General features: G+C 36.4%; 1 protein-coding gene across 3 annotated transcripts in view; it reads left to right on the top strand.

Moving 5' to 3' along the window:
- Nucleotides 1-24,356, top strand: part of NFIB (nuclear factor I B) — a 222,303-nt gene that overhangs the window by 139,422 nt on the left and 58,525 nt on the right. For all 3 annotated transcript variants that reach the window (XM_004436794.3, XM_004436793.3, XM_087444600.1), the window contains exons 4-5: nucleotides 17,298-17,366; nucleotides 22,515-22,635. In XM_004436794.3, the coding sequence (XP_004436851.1) occupies nucleotides 17,298-17,366; nucleotides 22,515-22,635 (190 nt within the window). The remainder of the gene's footprint in view (nucleotides 1-17,297; nucleotides 17,367-22,514; nucleotides 22,636-24,356) is intronic.

The raw sequence follows: 24,356 nt of genomic DNA, 5'->3' as shown, positions 1-24,356 counted from the left end.
CACACTCTCAGAAATATTACTCAAGAAAACGTAGGATGTCGGTGCTTGTACTCTGCTAGTCCAACTTCTCCACTTATGAAAACAGGGCAAACAGGTTAAGTGATTTGCCCAAAGTCTCAATAGTTATTGGCAAATGTAGATTAAAACTCATTTTTTTCATGGGTCAAAGCCTTAAATCAGTAGTAATCCCACTACATTATTAGTTCTTTTCCCTTTACTTCTCCTCCCCTACCCCTGATAAGTAATACACTTCATTGTGGTACATTGCCTGTGAAGAAACGAGAAAAAGTTTGGCCTTGTCTGTGCTTGGCCTAAGTGTTTATGAGTATGGACTGCCACAAAGAGAAAGAAATGAGAAATTCTTGAGATGCTTTACAAGGATGGAGTCGGGTCTCCTGGCACTTACAGTGGGTGCCGCTCTTGAGTCCCTGGGCGCAGTTGTAGGAGCTGTAGCTGCTGGGACAAGGGGCAGTGGGCCGGGGGTGAGGAGACGATGGAGGTGAATCTTGAGTGACCCTTGCCTCCGTGGGAATGAACTTGGGGAGAGACGTTAGCTGAGAGTTTCTGAGTCTGTGGGATCAGGGCACTGATGGAGCGGGGCGTTTCCTCTATACCAGGTTATTGCCGCTGCTAGAGCTTAGTAGTCCCCATTTGGTCCTCTACTCCATCTTTTCTTGAGGTTCACATGCTTTGCGTTTGTACAGGTCAGGGACCACTTGCCGCGCAGTCACAAGTGTAATTTAAACACAGCGAACACTCTTCTTTCACAAAACTGTGAGAAAAAGGATTAGTTCTGAAGCTAGAGTAAGTTATTCAAGCTTTTGTTTTTCCTAACTTTATAACTATATTGCAGGATCTTGTGGTATCTGAAATGATATCATAAGGTAACATAGAGTTCAAGTGAAATTTTAATATTGATGTAGGCACTTAATTTTTACTGCACCTAGTTCCAGAAAATTTCCAAGAGGCCTTGCACCTAAATAGGTGCAGTTCGTTAGATTTTAAAAGACATCGCTATAATGTATTTTTCTTTCTTTGTTGAATGTCTAGATTCCCCACAGGGAACGTTCGAGTCCCCATGTGAAAAGAGATCTCAGTTATAACTACCCCTCAGTTAGGCTGTGACTGTACCCGTTGCCCTGGGCAGTTTTTCTGATTGCTCCTTCACTCAAGTATCTCATGTTCTTTTTACAATGACCGCCTGCATCTGAAGTTTCCTCTCAATTTAAATTCTTTTCCCTCTCCGTATTTACAAGGTCTGCTTTTGCAACATATGGCTACAATTTAATAATGCAAAGCATTTTCCTCCTCACAGCTGGAAAGCTGGGATTGTTCTGTATCACAGATAGAGTGGACTTGCTCCAGGCTGGTTAAAATCACTGAACTCTGCAGAAGCTAAGCTTGCTGGACGTATTGTCCTGTACAAAGGCACCCAAGGGACCCCCACTTGCCTATTAGAGAGCATCATGCTTGGAAAGAGGGATCAATTCCATAGTAATATATTGCAAGCAGAATAAAATAAAGTAGATATAATATATATATCCAGCTACCTAAGTTTTATTCTGTTTCTACCTCATAGACTTGAAGAATGTGATTAAAAGTTATTAGGCAAATCTCCTACTAAAGTCTCATTTCTTCTGTCTTTTTCTGTAAATGTAAGAGTATCAGGGTATCAAGTAATTTAAGCAAGTACTTTTGTGTGGTACTTTGACTCTTGTTGGATTTTGCACAATAATGTCATTGATGGTAGAAGAATTTAAGAAAAAATCAGGTTTTGGTTTTCAAAGTTGTTATAAATCGTTTTGGGTCTTTTGACTTGTATGCTGGTCTTCAAGGACCTTACATTCTTTCATTTTATTTTATATAATAGAACTAGAGAAACAATCCTGTTTGCACTGAAATATTTCTATTTCTTGATCTCAGTAGAGATATTCCCCTTCCTCCCACCCCATTTGATACCTTGAGCATATCCATGTCCCCAAGGCATTCAGGAGGAAGAACACAGGAAAACCACTTGACTTTCAGATTTGATCTTATCATCATTAAAATCATCACATGCACTTGTTAATGACATGAAGCAAACAGTGACATGATATATTTTTTCATATGCCGTATGGTTCCATTTATATGAAATGTCTGGAATAGGCAAATCCATAACGACAGAACGTAGATTAGTGGTTGCCAGGGGCTTGGAGGTGTTGGGGGAAATGGACATAGGCCTGCTAGTGGGTATAGGGTTTCTTTTTTTTTTTTTTATTGATGTTTTAATAGTTTATAACATTGTGAAATTTTGGGTTGTACATTTTTGTTTGTCCGTCACCATATATGTCTCCCTTCACCCCTTGTGCTCACCCATAGGGTTTCTTTTTAAGGTGATGAAAATGTTCTGGAATTAGTGATGATGGTCACACAAGTCTCTGAATATACCACAAACCACTGAAATGTATACTTTAAAAGGGTATGTGAATTATATCTCAATAAAGCTGTAGTGCTTTTTGGTTCTTTTTTTTTTTTTAAGTGCTTGTGAGCCATCGGGAGAAAAGAGTCTAGAACTCAAGGCTAGGATAGAGATTTGGGGATTCTCAACCTAGGGGGTCAGGTGATCAATGCAGAGGCTCCAGGGAGCCCTGGCACAAGGAAGTCACGTGGCAAGTGGCATAGGCATACACGTGCATTTCTCTGGGCTGCCTTGTGTCTCAGTGGAGTCCTTTACTCTGCTAAGTTGCAGAGACCACTGGCAGGTGCGGATGTATTGTAAGATACTGGCTCCATTGTTTGTTTTGTGCACTTTTTTTTAATGTAGTGGATTTTTAGTTTCAAAACTTGCTATTTTGGATTGCAGTAATTTTCTAAATTAAACTACTTTCTAAGCAAAAACAATGTCTTCTAAATAAATAAGCAAGGAATAGATGATCACCTTCAACAGGATATAATAAAGCATTCTGCTATTTTATGCATAATAGAATATAGTTGATATCCAGAAACAACCCACAGGAATTACACTACTTTCCATAGTGTAGACAGTGAAGAAAGGAATATCTCTGAGTTTTTGAGAGAGTGTGTAAAGAGACGAGCAGAGGGATCAGGAAAGGCCGCTGATGGGGTTCCTCTTAGAACTAATGAGGAAGGCAAAATACTTTTAAAAGAAGATAGTTGGTGTTGAATCTTAATGCATTGTTTTTTTAAAAAGTATTTACACTCCGTCCTTTTAACTAAAGCACATGGGTTATTTTAGTAATTTTCCTAATCTGTGTAGCTGATATTTTTGCCTTGGGTCTTAATCCCTGTGATAGGTCCATGATAGGCCTCTGGTAATCTCCATAATGTGCAAATCTGATTATTTCATTCCCCTCCTTTTATGTTTCAAAGGTTCCTACTCTAGGCTAAGCCTAAACCTTAGCATGACATCTAATACGGCCCTTCATGATGTGGCTTCCACTGCCCACGTGGACCTTGAATTTAGCCTTAGCCATGTACCTCTCCTTTGTGTCTTTGTCCGTGTTGTTTCTCTGCCTAGAACCTAGAATGCCTGTACTCCCCTGACACCTCATCGCTGAGACTTCTTCAGACCCTCTCTGCAGTACAGTTTTACAATAATAGCACTTACTGCATTTTTATCCCATTTACTTGTCTGTTTCCCTTGGTGGATTCTGAACACCTTCAGGTGAGGCTTATATTCTTCCATTTGTAAACCTAACATCTAAAGCAATGCCTGGCCAGAGACCAGTGTTCAGCAGTGTTCAAGATTTATGAAACAGAGGCTTAGCCCAGTAATAGGCTAATGAATTTTAACCTGTTCTTGCAGTGATGAGACCATCCCCATCCCCAGAACCTGACCTAAGCCAGGAAGAGCAGGGTGTTTGCTAGAGACAGTTACAGTGGGCGTCTTCTGCCCTGCAGGTACAGTACGCCCCAGACACGACCATTTGGGGGACGTTCTGAACTCCTAACCTTGTGTAGCATGGTCTGATGATGAATTTTGTAGGGATGTCTCAGACTGAGAATTGTAGTGCTCTAATACAATTATCGATTCAGAATACCAGTCTCAGATGGATCGGGTTTCTCCTCTCGCAGTCTGATGAATTGCAGAGAAGGCCGATTTGCTGCTTTTATGCTTTCATTTAGCGAGTGTGCTATAATGTTGCTAGAGTTTACATGATCATGATGGAGGGAACAGGTAAGATAGCTTTCTAGAAGCTGCAAAAAATACTTGACTGATAGTAGTTGTTATCTTCAAACATTTTCCTAATTACACTGAATATTTCTGATTCATTTGTAATTCTTTTTGTGATGTGGAAATATTGTCACTTTCTAAAAATTTGGAGACCACTGTTTATAGATCACTTGCTCAAGTGATCTTTTTTTTTACTTTATTGAGGTATAATTGACATGCAATAAATTGCATATCTATCTGTCTATAGTATACATATATATGGGAAGGCAAGGGAAGGGAATATATATATATTATATAATTAGATGAGTTTTGACATATGTATATACCCATGAAACCATCACCATAATCAAGATGATGAGCATTTCCATCAATATCAAAAGTTTCCTCTGACCACTTTAGAGTCCATCCCTTTCTCTACACCTATCCTCAAATGACTTCTGATCTGCTTTCTGTCACTATAGATTAGTTTACAGTTCTAGAATTTTATACAAATGCTATCATACAGTGTGTTTCCTTTTTTGTCTGGCTTCTTCAATTCAGTATAACGACTTCAAGATTTATTCACGTGGTTGCATGTATGAATAGTTTATACTTTTTATTGCTGAGTAGTGTGCCATTATATGAATATGCCACACATGGTGTGAGGTGAGGGTTGATGTCCTTTTATCATATATATGGATATCCAGTTAATCCAGTACCACTTGTTTAAAAGACTTTCTTCTTTCTCCATTGAGTTGGTGAGCTACACTGAATATCAAATATCAATAACCATATATTTTTATGTCTATTTCTGGTCCATCTCATTGATCTATATGTCTGTCTTTTGCCAACACCAGTGTCTTCTTGACTTCTATAACTTTATATTAAGGGTTTATAATAAGTTTTAAAAATTATTTTTAGGTCTGTTTATTTTCATACAAATAGGATCAGCTTGTCTAATTCTATCAAAAAAAATGCCTGTGAGAATTTTTTATTGAGAGTTATGAAATTTAAAGTTAGGTCTTTTTTGGAATACAGTGAAATAATTATCAGTAGCTATCTATTTTGTTTTGTTTTGTTTTGTTTTTTTGTGAGGAAGATCGGCCCTGAGCTAATATCTGCCAATCCTCCTCTTTTTGCTGAGAAAGACTGGCCCTGGGCTAACATCCATGCCCATCTTCCTCTACTCTGTATGGGACGCCGCCACAGCATGGCTTGCCAAGCAGTGCATCGGTTCACACCCGGGATCCGAACCGGTGAACCCCGGGCCGCCGCAGCGGAGCACGCGCACTTAACCGCTTGTGCCATCAGGCTGGCCCCCTATCGTTAGCTATCTAATATAAAGTCCACATTTCTGGCTTAACTTCTGATTCAGATTCTCCCAACTCTTCACTAAAATGTCCATAAGGATATGTAAAGCCTTACAAACTTCTTCTAAGCACACTAAAACTGAGACTGAAGGATAAACTCTTGGTAGAATCTTGGAGGCTTATCCCATAACTATATGAACAGTATAGTTAGATTGAATTCAAAAATTGGTGGTTTTCCTATCTTTTATCTCATGAAAGATAGCAGTGTTTGTTCCCTGAGAAACTGTAGACATTTAAGTTTGATTCTACCCCACCATCATCCCTTAGGTTCGAGATTTTTCTATATCAATTTAAAAGGCTATAAAGCCAGAGAACAACATTGTTAGGATATGGGGGATAGAGAGGGAGTGAGGAGAAGGAGTATGGGAAGACATCTGGCAATCTGATTCCATTTCCCAACGTAAATCCTTCAAAAGTTCTCCACTCTGGGCTAGAGTCTAACTCCTTAGCACCGTAGACAAGGCCCCTTGTGAACTGGGTGCCATCTGTCCTTCCAGAGCCGTGCATTACAGAAAGTGAGGGTTTTCACGCCCTCTCTGGTAAGATCTTACATATCTAGGTGCTGGGGTGAGAAGAACCTGCCTCTTTATGGTAGAGACTCACTAGATGAAGGACCAGCAGTCATTGGGAATTGGTTAGGAGCTGTGCTTATTAACTTTGACTAACGCTATTACTGGTACTACAACTACTGCCATTACCAATAAGCATTTATTGAATCCTAAGCACTTTATATGCACTTTCTTATTTAATCTTCACCTCAAATCTCTGAGTTCAGTATTATTATTATTCCCATTTTACAAATGGGCCTTGGGGTTAGAGAATTTAAGTATTTACTCAAAGTCATTAATAAAAAAGGAGCAAATCTGGAAATTGAACTGAGGTAGAGTTTAAAGTGCTTAGCACAGAGCCTGGCATATAATAAACACTCAATAAATGATAGCCACTATTATATTATTATCGCCATCAGTATTGTTACTATTATTATTATATTAAAGTTAGGTAATTTACTAAAAGTTAAATAGCCAGTAAATGATAAGATAGGAATTCAGATCCAGTTATGTCAGTTCTACAGGCCTCTATCTCACCTTATATGGCCTTTACTTACCATAGCCAAGGGAAAGCCGTACACTTTTCTGAGGCCAAACCCTAAATCTGGGTAGACTACCCTTTAAGGAAAAAGAAAAGAACCAAAACGGTTTGCCCTTGGTGAGAAAATACTGGAGAACGGGGAGAGGGTACATCATCAAGATCCAGAAGAACGTATCTTTGAAAATGAAGAACTAGAAGAAAATTTCAGAGAAAACAATTTGTTTACTTCAAAGAAAATACTTACATGAAGAATGAACAGATAAAAGAATAGCTTCACTGAACAGAATACCATGTGAGGTAAGCAAAAACAGCAAGAAAACTGAAGTTGTTTTCATACAATTAAAATTTACACTGGAGGAATAAGAAACAGAACTGATACTGTGGAAATAATCACTGATATAGAAGACAAACTTGAGATATTTATTCCAAAAGCAGAGGAGAAGAACCAAGAGGTTAAAATGATGAGATAAAAGTTTATGATGGAAGAATAGAAAATTGAGTGTTAATTTAGGTTTTCTTGGTGAGAAATCAGAGCATTTAGGAGAAAAATAGAATCAAAGACAAATGAAGAAAACTTTTATGAGCCAAAAATGATCTAAATATGCAAATCAAAAGGGCTAACTATATCCATCCAATAGTAATAGTATCTAAATATGTTCTGTTGAAATTTTTGTGTTTCATGGATGACAAAGAGAATCTTGTAATCATCCTAGAGAAAAAACAAGTTACCTGTATTTTTTTTTTTTTTTTTGGTCAACCTTAAATACCAGAAGACTGGTAGAAATACTAAAATTATGCTGAAGCTTTTTTTTTTTTTATGTTCAAGGAGTTTTATCTCTAGTCAAAGGCAATAGAAATATATTCTTTATTTTTTGTCATCTCAAAAATAGAGTCCTCACTTTCTTTGAAAACCCATTTCAATTGACAAAGTGATGCACTGGGATAAAAAATTTTAGGAATGGGAAAGTCCTCAGATGTACACCTATAGCTTTCAATATAAATATAGCTGTAGATACAGAATAATAATGAGTGTAGTAATCAATTAAGCAGAGGGTTATGCCTAAGTAATTATTATAAATAAGCTTATAGACATAAATGCCAATATAAAAAGTAGTTCTTGAATATATGTAAACAAAAATTTAGTAACAATTATCTGGGTCTCAAATTCCAGGTCACATTTTTTTAAAATTGTGGTAAAATACACATAAAAATTTATCACCTTAATCGTTTTTAAGTGTACAATTCAGTAGTGTTAAGTTTATTCACACTGTTGTGCAGCCAATCTCCAGAACTTTCTCATCTTACAAAACTGAAACTCTGTACCCATTAAATAACAACTCCCCATTCCCCCAATCCACGCCCACCCCTGGCAACCACCGTTCTACTTTGTTTCTATGAGTTCCACTGCTCAAGATACCTCATCTAAGTGAAATCATACAGTGTTTATCTTTTTGTGACTGGTTAAGTTACACGCTACATTTTTAAGGACTAAAAAGAGGAGGCTCAAGGAGGTTGGTAACTAGGAATGACAGACTAGTTTTCTCTTTTTATAATAATTTGTTGTTGGGTTTTGCTAAAGAGTCTTTATTTTTTGCTGTTATCTCTATTTTTGCTTAGATTTATTGTTAGGCAAGTCTGCTGCCTTTCTTGGTGTCAAGTACATTTTCAGCATCAATTGATATGGTCATGTGTTTGTGTTTTTTTCTATCATATTGATAGATTTTCTGATACTGAACTGCACTCATTCATAGACTAAACCGTAATGATGATAGTGTATTGTTCTTTTGATAATATTGCTATATTCAATTTGAATATACGAATTGAATATATTCAATTTTATTTAGGATTCTTGTAGTTGCATTTATATATGTGCTTGGTCTTTGGTTGTTTGTTTGCCTGCTTTGTTTTGATGAGGGAGGTTGCAAGTTTAGTGATTTGTTTTGCTGGCCTAATAGAGGCCCATGAGAGAGCCTGCTTCATAAGGAGGCTTGTCATCATTTTCTGAGGCCTGGGAGAGTGTAAATATCATTGGGATTTAAATGCTCGGTAAAGGATAGATAAAATTCAGCTGTGCACACATCTGTACCTGATGCTATTTTTAAAGGTGGGTTTTTTTGTTTGTTTGTTTTTTTGTGAGGAAGATCAGCCCTGAGCTAACATCCATGCTAATCTTCCCCTTTTTGCTGAGGAAGACCGGCTCTGAGCTAACATCTATTGCCAATCCTCCCCTTTTTTTTTTCCCCAAAGCCCCAGTAGATAGTTGTATGTCATAGGTGCACATCCTTCTAGTTGCTGTGTGTGGGACGTGGCCTCAACATGGCCAGAGAAGCGGTGTGTCGGTGTGCGTCCGGGATCCAAACTCCGGGCCGCGAGTAGCGGAGGGCGTGCACTCAACCGCTAAGCCACGGGGCCAGCCCTAAAGGTGGTTTTAGAATCACCTTTTTATTCTGTTCTAGAGTTTTCAAATTTAAAGTGCATGTGAATCACCTGTGGATCTTGTTAAGCTGCACGTTCTGATTCCGAGGGTCTGGAGTGGAGCCTGAGCTTCATGTCTGACAAGCTCCCAGGTTATGCCAATGCTGTTGGTTCTGGGACCACATTTTGCATAGCAATAGTGCAGTGGTTCCCAAACTTTGCTGCACCTTTGAATCGTTGGAGGAACTTTTAGAACATCCTCATGTCTAGGTCACATTCATATCAAGTAAATCAGAATAACTGGGGGTGGAAGCCAAGCATAAGTTGTTCCTCAAGAACCCCAGGTGGTTCCAATGATCAGCAAATTTTGGGAACCACTGCACTAGGGTAATTGGTCTATTTGGGTTTCCACTTGGTTCAATTTTGGTTACTTTTATTTTAGTAAGTAATTGCCCATTTAAATTTTCAAAGTTGTGGTCAATAAGTTGCATGTGTTATTCTCTTCTAATTCTTTTAATGTATTTGGTTTCTATGGTTATGTTTCCCTTCTATTCTTGTACTTGTATATTTTTGCTTTTTCTTTTTTTTTTTCCTTAATGAGGCTTGAAAATGGTTTTTCTATTTTGCTGGTCTTTTCAGCGAATCATCTTTCCTTTTATTTATTGTTTTGAACTTGCTTCTTTTTTCTATTTTATTAATTTCAGTTTTTATCTTTCATTTCCTTTTAATTTTTCTTGGGTTTTTTGCTGTTGTTTCTCATATCTTATGGTAAATAATTTTTCCTTTCCTTTTACTTTTTCTTTTTGTTGTTTTCTAAATAGTTTATAATTTTATTTTGATTTTCCATTTGATTCATGGCTTGTTTTCTTAATTTTCAGGTAGTCCAGAAAATTTGGTTACTTTTTTGTTTTTTACTTTTAGTTTTGTCAAAGATGAGACAGTATGACGGGAAGAGTCTCTAATTTTAAGAATTTGTTAAAGTTTTCTCTTTGGTCAAGGACATGATCAATTTTTATAAAATTTCCATGGACATACGGACAAAGTATAGTTTATATTTGAGTGATATAAACTTTAGTCTTTGTCTAATAATCATGTTCAATTATAAAAGATGTATTCAAAATTCTCACTATAATTGTATTTTTCATCAAGTTTCTTATATTTTAATAGTTTTTGTTTTATGCATTTCTCCACAATATTGTCCAGTGCATGTGGGGTTTATGATTTATCTCCTTAATTAATTGTGCCTTTCATCCATCCATAATGTTCTTTATCCTGTTTATTGTAATTCATCTTAAATTCCATCTTAACCATTGCTAATTGACACTGCTTTCTTTTTGTTTGAATTTGCCTACTATTTTATTTTCATGTTTTATTTTTATGTTCTTGTTATCATTTTGTCTTAAATGTATTCCTTGAAAATCATTGGATTTTATTTGCTTGAGTTGATCCCTTAATGGGATAATTTATGCTCCTTTTATGGGGTAATTCAGCCGACTTACATTTATTGTGGTGATTGATATACTTGATTTTATTCCTTCTATTTTACTTTATATTAATTACTTATTTTCACCTCTTATGTCCCTATTTCTACTGTCTTGATTAAGTTCCTATTCATTGTGTTTTGCTTTCTTTGTTAATTTGGAAGTTCTACCTTCCCTTTCCCTGCTCTTAAAATGAAATATCTCTCTTTTTCATCATTTGAAAGCAATATACAGTTTTCATACTGACTCATAGGTACTGTGGTTATCATCTGTATTTTAGAGAAAAGAAATGTGAGGTGTGGAAAAGTTGCTTAACTTGCCTTAGATTTACATAGTAAGTGGCAGAGCTGATTTTTAGTCTAGTTTAATGTAATTTAATATAATTTATATTAATTATGGTATATGTTAATGTATTAATTATAATAAACTTTAATTTAATTTTACTATACTGTAAAAATAAACATAGCCCACTTAGTAAGCCATAAAATATCTGTGCTAATAAATTGAAAAATCTGAAAGACTTGATGATTTTCTTGGAAAATATATAATAAAATTATCTTAAGACCAGAAAACAGGAGCAGAGTAAATTTCATGAATAACTCAAAAATGTCAAAAAATCTTCTCTGACACAGATTCTGGGAAGATGATTTTACCGGTGAATTTTTCCAAACTTTCAAGAACTTTTCATAAAAAAATAATGACTGTCATCCAAACCATTTTATGAAGCATGCCTATAACCCTGGTATGAAAACTTGAACTAAAATACAAAAATTCCCACAAAAGTATCCCAGCTACATATAGAGAATTTGAAAGAAACTGTTAGCAAACCAATTCAATAATAAATTAAAAGAGCTTTCTTCCATGGACATAGAAAGATAATTTAATCTAAGAATTCAGTAATATAAAACAACACTAAATGCTGTAAGGGGGGAAAAAAAGGGTAATCTCTACTAATGCCAAAAAAGCATTTAATAATATTCAATAACAATTCTAATCAGAAAACTTCTAAAGACTCTGAGAAATTTAGGAATAAGTGAATATATCTAATGATGAGAAAAAAATCAATCATCAATTAATAGCCAACATTATCATTAACTGTGAAACTCTAGAAATAATCTCATTAATACTAGGAATAAAATATTCCTGCTAGCACAATTCTTATTTTACATATTTTTGAATGTTCTGTTCAAAGAAATAATGCATTACGTGTCTGAAAAAAATCCAACTTTATTATAATTAAAAAATGAAAATTTTAACATTAATGTAATGCTATCTTTTCTCTATCAACTTGCCACAATTAAAAACAAATCCCTGCTAATATGACTAATATGTAATTCTGGCAGCAGGGTGGTGGCGTGGACACGCACAGGATCTGCCCGAGGGAGTATAAATTGGCAAAAACCTTTATGGAAAGCAGCTTGACAGTTTTTACCAAGAGCTTTAAAAGAGTTTATGTCCTTTGACCCAGTAATTCCACTTCTGGGAACTCCAGCCTAAGGAAATCATGAGAATTGCTGACAGAGATTTGTGTATGAGAATGTTAATGGCAGTGCTGTTTATAATATTTTAAAAAATGGGAAATAACCTAAAATGCCAAACAATAGAAGAATGGTTAAACAAAGTGTGATACAGCCATGCAGTGTAATATTGTATAAATGTTAAAATCATACTTTTGAAAAACTATTTAATCTAGAGGGAAAGATACAATGTTAATTAGAAAAAAGCGGGATACAAATGCATTTAAATTTGATCTCAATTTTTAAAAAATACATATTTATATATATTATATCTATGCAGGAAAAAGTGTAATGGACTGGAAGGAAATACTGAAAGCATAAATAACGTATTAATATAGTACTATCAGAGTATATTAAAGTCAGAAGATTTCCGACTTTCCAAATACGCAAGGCAAGAAAACTAACAGGAAAACAGCCATGCAAAAAAGTGGAATCTGAGGGTTGCAACTGGCTTCAGAGATGCTCTTATCCAATTTCTTACCCATAGTGAGAATTTTTAAATCTAAGGGGGTCTTCACAGCCACTGGGAAACCCCAAACCTCTGTAGATACAAGTTTCCTCCTCTGTAAAATGGTGGCAGTAACACGGCAACTTGTAAGACAATTGTGAGCATTACGTGAATTAATGCTTTTGAAGAACTTAGTGCAGTAGCTTGGCATGTGTTGGTTATTATTACCTTTGCAAGGTTTCATATTCCTTTCTAGGACTTTTCTTATTGGATGACAAATCTGTTTATTGAGCCAAAAAACAGTTCTTGGAACTACGCAGAATAAGTCTAATCCGCCATCTATATTAACAGTCCTTCAAATATTTGAAGACAGCTTTCATGAATTTAATAACTGCTTTCTGTGGCTTCTTTTTTTTAATTTCAAGAATAGAATACAGTAGACTATAATAAAAATGAGCATTATCAGTCTTCCTTTGGATTTTCTATGTAAACGTTGTTTAACATTCAAATGGTACTGATTATAATTTGAGATATTAACAGTTAGATATGCCATTGTGTCCCTCTGTTATTGTTTGTAAAGGAGGTTAAACACTATATTAACTTCTCAGTAGTGATTTATTGTTGCTTTTGTGAGAGAAAAATAAAAAAAGAAGTAAAATAATATAATTTGATATTGCCTTTGAGAATTTTCAGTTTACAGAAGTCTTTATTTCCTACTCAATTTTATTTTTTAAAAAGCATACATGTAGTGTAAATACAGCATCACATAAATGCCGAGTTGTTCTTTGCTTCCTGGCTTAAGCTGTTGTGTAATATTGCTCCGTAACCGTTAAGCAGCTGCTCTGCCTCAGAGATGCTCATATTTCCTTTGGTAGAGGAAGGGAATTTACTATATGAATGTCTCCAAATGGCTTTAAGATTTTTGGCCTTTGTATCTGCTATTTAGATTTGCAGTGGTCTATGTAACACATGAAAACCATGTTTCTGGAAGGCCCCAGCAGCATGGAGGTTACAGATGGGTTTGTGTTAACACCAGTAACCTGCATTTTACTGACCCTCACTCTCTGCGCTATTGCAGGGCTCCTGACCCCCGATACAATGCTCCCAGTTATTTTGCCGGAGTCCTTAAGTATTGTCTCTTGTATGCTGGTGAGCAAGCACTATTAGCTATCTAAGTACTGTGTCATCCACTATTTCTTTTCTTTACCCTGCCTCATCTTGGGTAATGCCTGTCCCTTGTAAAGGCTGTGCTGCATGAAAAGATACATGAAGGTGGCAGCCGTCTGCTTCCGGTGCTTCTCCCAGGCTACCCAGTTGCCTGATTCCCACCCACCGCCACTCCCATAAGGTCATTGTTGGTAGGCATTACTGCTCATCCTGGGGAGCCCTCCTTTCAATGAAGTCTCACTATGCTCCACGCAGGAGTGGAGCCCAGTGGGACCTATGGTGTTGCATTTTGTCTGGTGGATGCCAAAGCAGTTCTGACATATTTCCAGTGCCTTTCACAGTTTTAGTAAAATAGCTCTTTCAGTTTTCCTTGTGGATTAAATTCATTAGAACTTGGGGAATTGGGAGTGGGGAGTGGAGAAACAGCCTGCTACATTCTGAATTGCCTTCCCTTTTCTATGAGATAGTCATTATATTTGCCTATGTGTGATTGCCTTCCTGTCTTCCCGCTGGTAGGATTAGCCTGAGGTGCCCCCCCCCCCCCCCCCGTTATGATTTGGCTCCTAACAGGTCCACGCACCACTCCATCTTATGGGCATGACTAAGAAGCAAATGGAGCCCTGACTGCTCATTAGAGTAATAAGAAAATGAACTTCAGATGATATCTACATATTGAAAGGTTATTATGTACTTCACGTGATATATACACAACAAAGTCAAAGACACAATCTGACTCTAATCATTACTCTTTCCCCTTCTACCCAAAAGCCTAAATAAATTCGCTGGAAATGAGTTCCAGGGAATAATAAGGGTCAGTATACTTATCCTTCAATCTTAAGCCATCTATGTCTACATTGTTATAAAATTACCACGTTGTTCATTTGTGACCCTGTTTCAAAGAGTTGAATTTAAAAATTTTGTTCTGTAAGCCTTTATTTAGTAGTTACTCTATATAGGCACTGAGTTAGTTGTTAATGAAGTTATAGAGATGAACAAAACCCAGTCGTTCCCCCAAATAAAGGAGCCGATAATCCAGTAAGGAACACAAGGCTTGAAAACAGATATCTTTAAAAATTCTAATGTGCAAAGTAATGTAAAGTAGGTACAAACTAGGTGGTATGTGAATACAGGAGAAAGAGATTATTTCTAGCTGGCACAGGGGTTGGGAGAGGAGGGTAGAGGAGCAGATTATGGAGTGGATGGTGGTTGAGCTGGACATTGAAGGATGAGAATAGCGTGTGAAGAAAGAGGCCCGTCTGATCAGATGGAGCTGCGTGAACAAGATGTGAGGGCAGGCATTTACAGAGTACAGCTGAGTGAGGACATATAAGCTTGGTTAAGTACATGAGCGGTAGTCATGATAATAAAGCCTTCATATTTAATATATTTGCCATATGTAAAATTTTATGTTTACCATATATAAAATAAAGTATAATTTATTATGCTTTAAAACAACAACGAAAGAAACAGAAATCTTTGTACGCGATGATAACCTATAGTGGCTCAGAATATTACAACTATCTTTTTCCCCCACCACACGAAGGGAGTCAGTGTCCTTTTTTGTCTTCATGGCTTTTAGCACCTTGTGTAGTGTTGGCTGCTTAGAAGTTTCTCATTAATACTGAAATTAATTCAACCTGGTGAAAAATTAATTGCTCAAGAAGAGGAGTTCCTTAAAATAGAGGTGCATCAAATGGGGACATTTTGTTATTATCCTCTTAAAAATGTATGTTTTTTTCGGAGTAATGACTTAATGTGAGACGTAAGTTTTATCTCCAACTGAGATCTTGTCATTTCTTCTTGCTCTCTCTTTTGCTCTGTGTAAAGAAGGTGGGTGAGTGGGCATAAAACAGCGTTCAGACATACATGGCTCCTCAGTGCACAGCAATGAAGCATATATGCTAATTAAATGATTTTCTGTCTCTTCCTACTTTTCCTGTCTTTAAAAAGTGGTTTGGTGACTTTTGTCCTGGTAAAATTTCTAGATAAAGATTTACAAATAATTTGAGACAGTCTGGAATCCAGTGTGTATAATTTAGTGTGTGGGTGATTGTTGACTCCAGTAGCCAATCCTAACTTATTGGTAACATTTAATCAGTCCCTACTATGGGTTTTATATTTTTATCTCACTTATTATTCCTAACAACTCTAGGAGGTAGGTAATTTTATTATCTCTGATTTATAAATGAGGAGTCTGAGGCACAAAGAGTCTAATAACATGGCCAGGATTCCACACTGGTAAACTCTGGTTGGGAGTCAAATCTCAGCTTTTGTGTGTGTGTGTGTGTGTGAGGAAGACTGGCCCTGAGCTAACGTCTATTGCCAATCCTCCTCCTTTTCTCCCCTTTTTCTCCCCAAAGCCCCAGTAGATAGTTGTATGTCATAGTTGCACATCCTCTAGTTGCTGTATGTGGGATGCCGCCTCAGCGTGGCCAGAGAAGTGGTGTGTCGGTGCGCACCCGGGATCCGAACCCAGGCTGCCTGTAGCGGAGCACGTGCACTTAACAACTAAGCCACGGGGCCGGCCCTCAGCTCTTTGACTTGAGTGATACATGTTGCTAAACCACCCAGGCCTCACATTCCTGTTCTGAATCTAATCCCTTGGTCAGCCCTAAAACTTGATGTAAAATCCAATCAAATTGCCAGTTCTTGGAATCTAGAGTTTTTTCCTGGAAGTATTTTAGTTCAGAGGATTTTCAGGCTCTACTTGTTCTCTCCCTGGGCAGCAGGGAGTAACCACATCCCTCCTTCCTACGACGTTCTCTCCCTCATTCACCTCCTTCACGTAGATGAGAACCTGGGAACATGACTGCTGTTGGTGGGAGTCCTCATCTCTAGTCCTGGCCGTGGCCAGACCAGCTACCAAACAGGTCTGAACTTACTCAGGCTCCTGAGCTGTGGGCCACAGCCACGGGGGACCCTGTACCTGGATGTCACGGAAGGGTGACGTGGCATTCCTGGAGGCCCAGATTCACCATCGTTTGCTAGCAAAAATGTCCAGTTCTTGCAATGAAAGGAGTGCAAGGGAGTAGGAGCAAGGAAGAGAAAGCCGAGAAATTGTGTGAGGTATATTAAAGGTGCATGGAAATAGGTCGATGCAAGAAATTTGCTGTATGTACTGGTTCTGCTTTTGTGTGATTCATGACCCTGGAACAAGGGTAGGAGTGCTGGTAATGGCAGCTCACTTTTCTTTAATCAGGGAAGGATTTGTGAAAGAACAGTGGTTTCAAGAGATCTTTGAAGTAATTCCAACAAAGTGCTAATTGTGGTTGTGGTTTTCCTTTTTCTTTCTTTTTTTTTAAATGGGTGGACTTTAGTCTACCAGGTGTTACTGAGCTGAATTCTCACTGCATTCAGTGAGAGCCCCAAACCTGCATTCTCTGTGCATGGGCCGTGGCGGATAAAATTGCCCTGTACGTGTAGAAAGTTGAGAAAAAATTTTCCTAGGAGGTTACTTAGCATCTACACTTTTTTACTTTTGTTTAAGCAGACCCAGTTTGCATTCACAAGGGTTTCACTTTTACTTGTCTTTGTTGTAAACACACTTGGTTTTTGTTCTAACCTTTGCTTTAAAAACACTTGAGCAAATTCTAGTGTTTAATCATTTATTTGCTTCCTGCTTATGTTGATCTTTTTCCCCTTGCTGTTTATTTTCAGGATACCTTGAGGATAGTTTCGTAAAATCTGGAGTCTTCAATGTATCAGAACTTGTGAGGGTATCCAGAAGTAAGTAAATAGTTTTCTTATTATTTAATTATACAGTATGATTTAAAATATTTTATATTTTGAACTTTAAATACAGTATGAAGGATAGCCACATATTAGGAGAACTTGAATTTTAAAATCTCTGACCTTTTGATGAAATCATAAGTGATTATATTTTGTCTGATTTTCTAAAATATCTGCATTTAAATCATCAAAACTTTTTGTTGTATGAAAATAATTTGAGGGTTGTTCTAAGATTCCTGTGTTATTGGTATTTGTTTAATTCACTGCTCTCTCTGTGACCATAGATGGTCATTTATATCAAAGGAAGTGTGATTAATTAAATGTACTCCGTGTTGTTATGATAACCCACATAAGTTTCCTGTAGATAAGTGCTTTTTCATTTTACTAACATTTTGGTGGGGGCTTGGAGATGTACAGGATATACACACTAACATGCAGAGTGTAGAGGGATGCAGAAATTAACTTTGCAGATTGTAGGTGGATATAGATAGAAAGCATTGTTATCCAAAACAATGTCCAATTGTTTTTACCGGCCAGCTCACCTGAGACACCATTCTTGGCAGGCCGGATGAGATTTTTCTTGGGTAAGTTCACCTGGCCAACCAACTGACCAAGGGGGAAGTTTCCTTGATCAACTCTTTTACTTATTACTAGTGTGTGCAAATAAATATATCTAAGATGCGGCTCTTAACGCACTGATTACGTTAAAGGAGGTGACTCATTTCTTCTTGCTCTCTTCTCTGACTTAGCTTATTTATGTAACTTTGAAGAGTGTGTTTTCACCTGACATTTTGATAGACAGCATCACAGTTTGGACTGATGTTATTCAGATGATGGAGTGGCACTCTGGTCCTTGTTTTAAATTGTGTTTTTCATTTGGGTCAAATTCAGAGGTCGTGAACAAGAATTATAATGATCCAAAAGGACAAAGCAAGAGTGAGTTACTGAGGTTGAATATAGGTAGTTCTTTAGAGTTGTGTTCGGTGAAGAATCTCCAAGTTAGTGGATGACTGTGTCTTTTGAACCATCGTTTCTCAAATAGTTCAGATGCTAAAGTGGCCGATGCTAATAGCATGTATCCCAGGGAGTAAAATACATGAATATTTAAGGCCTTAAATAATTTATTCTTTCTGATATAATTCTGCAGTGGATATATGTATGCCCCCAAAGACTTCTGTCACGGGTCTGTTTAGTTGGGGGCAGTGTAGGAGATCCAAACCTAATACGCATCCTGTATCCCAGTAGCTCCAGGGTTCCTATTTGCTGGGCAAGAGGATTCTGATGGTCTACTCCATCAACCAAGGTGCTGAGCCTTGTGTGTTTTTTTCAGATCAATATGTGGTGTGTGATGGCCCCTGACGTTTGAAAGTTTTTTATGTTTATTTTTAATTTGGAAAGGAACATGTCTGACTTACTGCCACTTTCTGGCATCATGTAAGGAAGGGGGTATTTGAAGGTGTATGTGTGTGTTTTCCCAATACTGTTCTTTAGCAGAGAGGCTATGCTGCTACAGTTATGAGGCATTCTGAAATTATGTGCTTAAATTTGTACTTTTCTAAGTTTCATAATAAACATATATAGTCCTTCCTGTGAGGACAGTAGAGTCGTCTGTCAGAAAATATTATTAGTACCTCATCGTAAGTAACATTATACTAGATACTGTAGAAGGAGAGCCATATTAGAACCTTTGAAAACCCAGAGAGATATTTTGAAAAACCCGAATTTGAAAAATAAAAGAATAGGTTAAAAATATGAGGTAAATTTAACATACTTCATTCATTCTTTAATTCATGCTGTCATCTCTTAAGAGATTTTTAAGTTACCTGTTACAATAAATAGTACTGATTTGTAATTAGTACATTATATTTATTCATTAGTTAATTTATTCAGCAAACATTTTCTACTTCATATGTAAATAGGTGTCTCTGAAATACTTGAGAAGTTATTCTCCTAAGTGTTTTAATATATCCACATTATAATCTTATTTACACAATTGAACTTCATTGTTTATGAAATAAGGGTTTGCTAAGTAAACATAAACTTCAGCACAACCCTTATCCCTTATGCTGTATATCACCAATTCTGACTTCTTGAGGGTTTACAGTATGTTAATGGTTTCTGTCCTCTAGGGTTTTACTATCATATGACCCACTAATGTGTATGTTGACTTTAGCTAATGAAGCTATTCAGTTTTAGGATAGTGATCTTTCTGTTGAATGATATTATCTCCATCTTAAAAGTTGATTTAGGATCAGCTTTTGGAGAGGAGAACAATGAGAGAGATTAAGCGTTGGCCTCTAACCCTTAGAAACTGAGGTTCTTCGAAGCTTCGTTTCTAAGAGGTTATTGGCAGCCTCTTAAATGTGATTTGCAGCTTCCAGGCTTCTTGCAGCTCTCTGGGAGAGTTGCTAACGCTGATCTTTGTATCCGATGTAAGTTCTTCCAGAGGCTTTTAAACAGGAATATCTGCCTAGGACTTGCAGTTCTCACATACTCTCTTTGTTGTTAGATAAATTCTGTGTGCGCTCTTTTGGATTTTGGCCATGTTTTTTATTAATCTACTTTTCTTTCTGTAATCTCCCATTTAATGTCAGAAAGCACACTAAATTTTTATAATGCTCATGTATAAATCTGTAGAGAAATTATTTTTATTGCTGTTTTGATACTCTGGCATAATCCTTCTGGAACAAAATTTTGAAAAAACAAAATTTCCGAAGAATTTTTATCATCATTTTACTATAAATTGCACCTCGTATGTTTATGGTCAAGCAATCTTTGTTGACTATCAAGCCATATGTATTAAATAGAAACTACAAATCTTTGCCTAAATATTGCATGAGCTTAATAAACTGCAAATAGTTTACGTAAGATATAACCTGTAAGATTCCTATTAGTAACTCAGTTCTTTGACTTGTGTCCATTACTGTGTGGGAAGCCAGACAGATGGCTTACTTTTGCTGAGCCCCTCAATGCCTCCTAGCACATACTCTGCTTTCCAATGTCACATAGAACATGGTTCTAATAATAAACTTTAAAGCATGTGGTTACCGTGGGATTTCTTACCTTGCGTTTTTTTAACCTCTGGTATACCTCAAGCCACAACAAACAGCTACATTTTAGCTTTGCAAAGAATTCAAGCCATTAGGCGGAGTTACACATTGAATACAAATATTTTCTGTGTAAAATGAGGTTGAAGCATATTATACAACAGGAGCAATCTAACAGAAAGCATAAGCTCGAGAACTTTGGAGCTATGACTAATCTTGTATATATTGATTTGATTAATTTTTAATAGGGAAAGAGAGATGTTCATTGTATATTCCTTCTCTGCAATAAAGCATGTGCCTTCTAATCATACTTTCTTAAAAAAATATTTTAAGTTAATCTTGGCCTGCCTGATAGTGTACTATAATTCAACTGATAATGAATACATTCAGAATGTTTATTAAAAGTCTGGGTAAGAAAAATGCCTTGAAAATCTCAATCTCTTTGGAATTTTATATTTATCTGGAGGCAGTTAGGAGAGAGGGGAAGATTAAGCAGATCATGTGTTCTTAGAGTGAATTTCAAGGGCTCTAAAATTTTGTTGCCACAACACACTTTCTCTTATTGGAGCTTTTGAAGGTCTGATACAAACAGGTGAAGAAATGGAAACTATTCTTAAGCACCGTCCTTTTACACCAACCTGCCTGGTCTCTGCCTTGCATATTATCTCTGCCCATGACTTTGCTCCTGCGGTGAGCCCTGTTTAGAATGGGGTTACTTTCAATACCTCACTCATCCTCCAAAGTCCAGTGTCAGCTGTGGCTTTTCCACAGATTTCTTGGACCATTCAAGCCTGTATTGGATTCTTCTTCCCTTGAAATCCTACAGCATTTATTGATCATGTCATTCATTTGTGCAATTTCATTATAATCTGTATTATGCTGGTATTTATACATTTTTTTGTGAGTGTGTTGTTTACCCAACTTGTTGCCCAATATGTTATATTAAGGATAGGGACTGTCTTAGACTATTTTGTATCCGTTGCAGCACCTGCCAGTAATGGACATAATCATTGAACGAACAACTTTCAACCACTAGGTTCATTTATACCTCTTGGTCTGCTTTTAGCGTGTTTTTGAATCGTTCCATCTTTGCTAACCACTCCGGCCTGCCAGGGAAGAAGTTTGGGGGAGAAAGCAAAGAAGGAAGGGAACTCACATTTCTTAAGCACTTACCGCGCACCAGGCACGATGCTGGGCTTTCCTCTCTCCCCACCTCATTTCATCCTCAACATAATCATATGTAGTACATTATTATTATTTGCATTTTATAGTTTAGGAAACTGAGGTGCATAGCCCATAAGTGGCAGAAGGAGTTAAAACTAAAAGGCTATCTATCTCCCAAGACTCTACTCACTGTAACACAACATGCTGCCTCAGGTTTATTCAAGATGTCTAGAAACAAATTTTAAAAACTCAAACAGCTGTAATCCATTGTACAAAAACCAACGCTTATATACAAAAATCTCAGTTCATAATATATCAGCAAACTCAAAAAATATTGTGGATTTACAAAATAATACCTTAAAAGTACATTTTAAATGATTGATAAAGCTGTGTCATAAAAACTTTTTTAAAAACAAGACATAATTATTGAGAAAATATCATGATTTCTAATCCATTCTAATATTAGTGTTAATATTATTATAGGATAATAATCTTTGGTATTTGTGAAACTGTTCTGTATTTATTTATTTAACAATGATTTGGTTTTTGAGAACCAACTTACTACAAAGCACTTTTCTTGGTGCTGAGCAATAGGAAACATGTTTCCTCTGATGCTTCTATAGACCAGTGGGGTGGCAGATGTAGTGACAACTAATACAAAGGAGTGAGTGAAGAAGGTTGGAGAGTGGGAGTAGGGGAAGTGATAACCAACGATTATAGTCTGAGTACCTCGAGTTTCTAAACGTTTGAATGTTGGCATTGTGAGGAAGTGTTCAAGTCCAATCCCAGTTGGTGGTTGATATTAGAGACTTAAGGTCAATAGAGTTCTCTTCATCCTTGCCCAGAAGCATGGAAAGTATGAGATTATTCCATTTGAATAGAGATGACAAGTGTAAATGTCATTCCCAGTGTTTCTCTTTGTTTTATTCCTCAGCGCCCATAACCCAGGGGACTGGAGTCAACTTCCCAATTGGAGAAATCCCAAGCCAACCATACTATCATGACATGAACTCGGGGGTCAATCTTCAGAGGTCGCTGTCTTCTCCACCAAGCAGGTAACTGAAGGGGGAGCTACTCTTGTTCTCAGTCTCTATGCAGATAGGTAGGTAGGTAAAGAGATAGAGGAAACAAAGCCAAGAGTTCAAGACTTTTTGCTGATTTTACACAGATTTTTAATCACTTCTGGTGAAATTTATTTTGATAATGAAAAATTAAATGTAATTATTGTTCAAAGCATTTTTAAAAATCTTTTTGTGGGGACAAGGGAACTATGAAAACGTACCAATATGATTTTTATCCTATTCCTTGATATATTATAATTCTACAAGTTAACTAATTCTTGTGATGACTTTAAAAATGATGTTGTCATAGCAATGATCCCTGGTTTCTGATTGATCCATCTTGGTAACTTCTACGCTAATTCTACATCCAAGCTGGGGATAACGAAACATGAAAAATAAAATGTATCATTTACTTAATCTTAAAAGTAAAAGGCCTTATTCTAGGCCACAGTTTGCCAAGTTCTTCAATTAGTTGATATTCTTTGAATAATTTAGTTATTTCTCAGTTACCAATAAAACTATTACCTGCTCTGAGATTTGGTTTAACCAGTCTTTGTTGGAGAAGAGCTAAAATCAGGTTACTTTGCTTTTTAGTTCTCTATTGATATTCTCATTTTTTCTCTCTTGACCTTCTAATTGTAACTTTCAGTCCCACAGGAGTTTAAAAAGAGGTTTCCTGTTTAAATGAGGGATAAATAGCTTGGAAAGTTGTGCATGGGATTTCATGATGATATGTTCCACTGTTATAGAATAATAGAAAAGAACTGAGTTAATGAGAAGCCAAGATGAATAAATATTATAGCTTTATTTTTTGAGTTGGATCTTCAATATATGAAGACCCATCTCATTTCTAGAGCATTAAATATACCCATGATGAAATATTAGAGGATATGTGAATTCCAGAGTAAAACATACATTTATAATGTCAACTTTTTAAAAGTAAAAGAATATCTGGATAATTATTTTCCTATTCTATTATCAATAATGAAAATTAATTGCATTTGAATTGATTATGGGGCTGTGCACATTTGTGTATTTATAAACTAAGTTCAATTTCATATCATTTAGGATCAAACTGTATTTTCATATAGTTAGATTGCATAGCAAGATAATTGGGTTTATCATCACTAAAATTATCAATGACATGGTGAGGTCTTAAAAATGCTTTAGTTTTTCTAAATTTAAAATGTGAATAGTAATTTTTTATTTTGTCTGTTGGATTGGTATGTTGTCAACATACATCTTTTCTCATAGTCATTCAGTATCAGATATTATGTCATTCAAAATAAAAAAAAGGTTTAAAAACATTTCTCTATTACTTCTTTATGAAAATCTTTTCTTTCTCATTTTAAGTTTTCCATCTATATTTACTGCTGACCCACAGATGGGAGAATTAGATTAAAGGAGGGTTGAACAAAATATAAGTTCTAACTTTGGATAATATAAGGTGAAACTAAAGAACTATTATTTAATCTCACTATGGTTTAGCATGGCTAGGAGATTGCCATCTTCTACATCATGTTAATACTCTGGGAGTTGTGAGTCCAATATTAATCACAAGTATGTCTATAAATATACCCAGACATACACGTTCTTCCATGGTTTGGAAACAGTTTGGTAGAAAGAGCACAGTCTTGGAAGTCAGAAGTCCTTATTTTGTGTTGGACTACTTCCATTAACTTGACCTGGGCAGTTCACTGAATTTCTCTGAAGTT

The sequence above is a fragment of the Ceratotherium simum genome, chromosome 20 (genome assembly GCF_057802395.1).
Source record: "Ceratotherium simum simum isolate JZ-2026a chromosome 20, ASM5780239v1, whole genome shotgun sequence".
Classification (NCBI taxonomy): Eukaryota; Metazoa; Chordata; class Mammalia; order Perissodactyla; family Rhinocerotidae; genus Ceratotherium; species Ceratotherium simum.
Note: the sequence above shows the minus strand (reverse complement) of the source record. Positions and strands in the feature narration are given on the sequence as shown.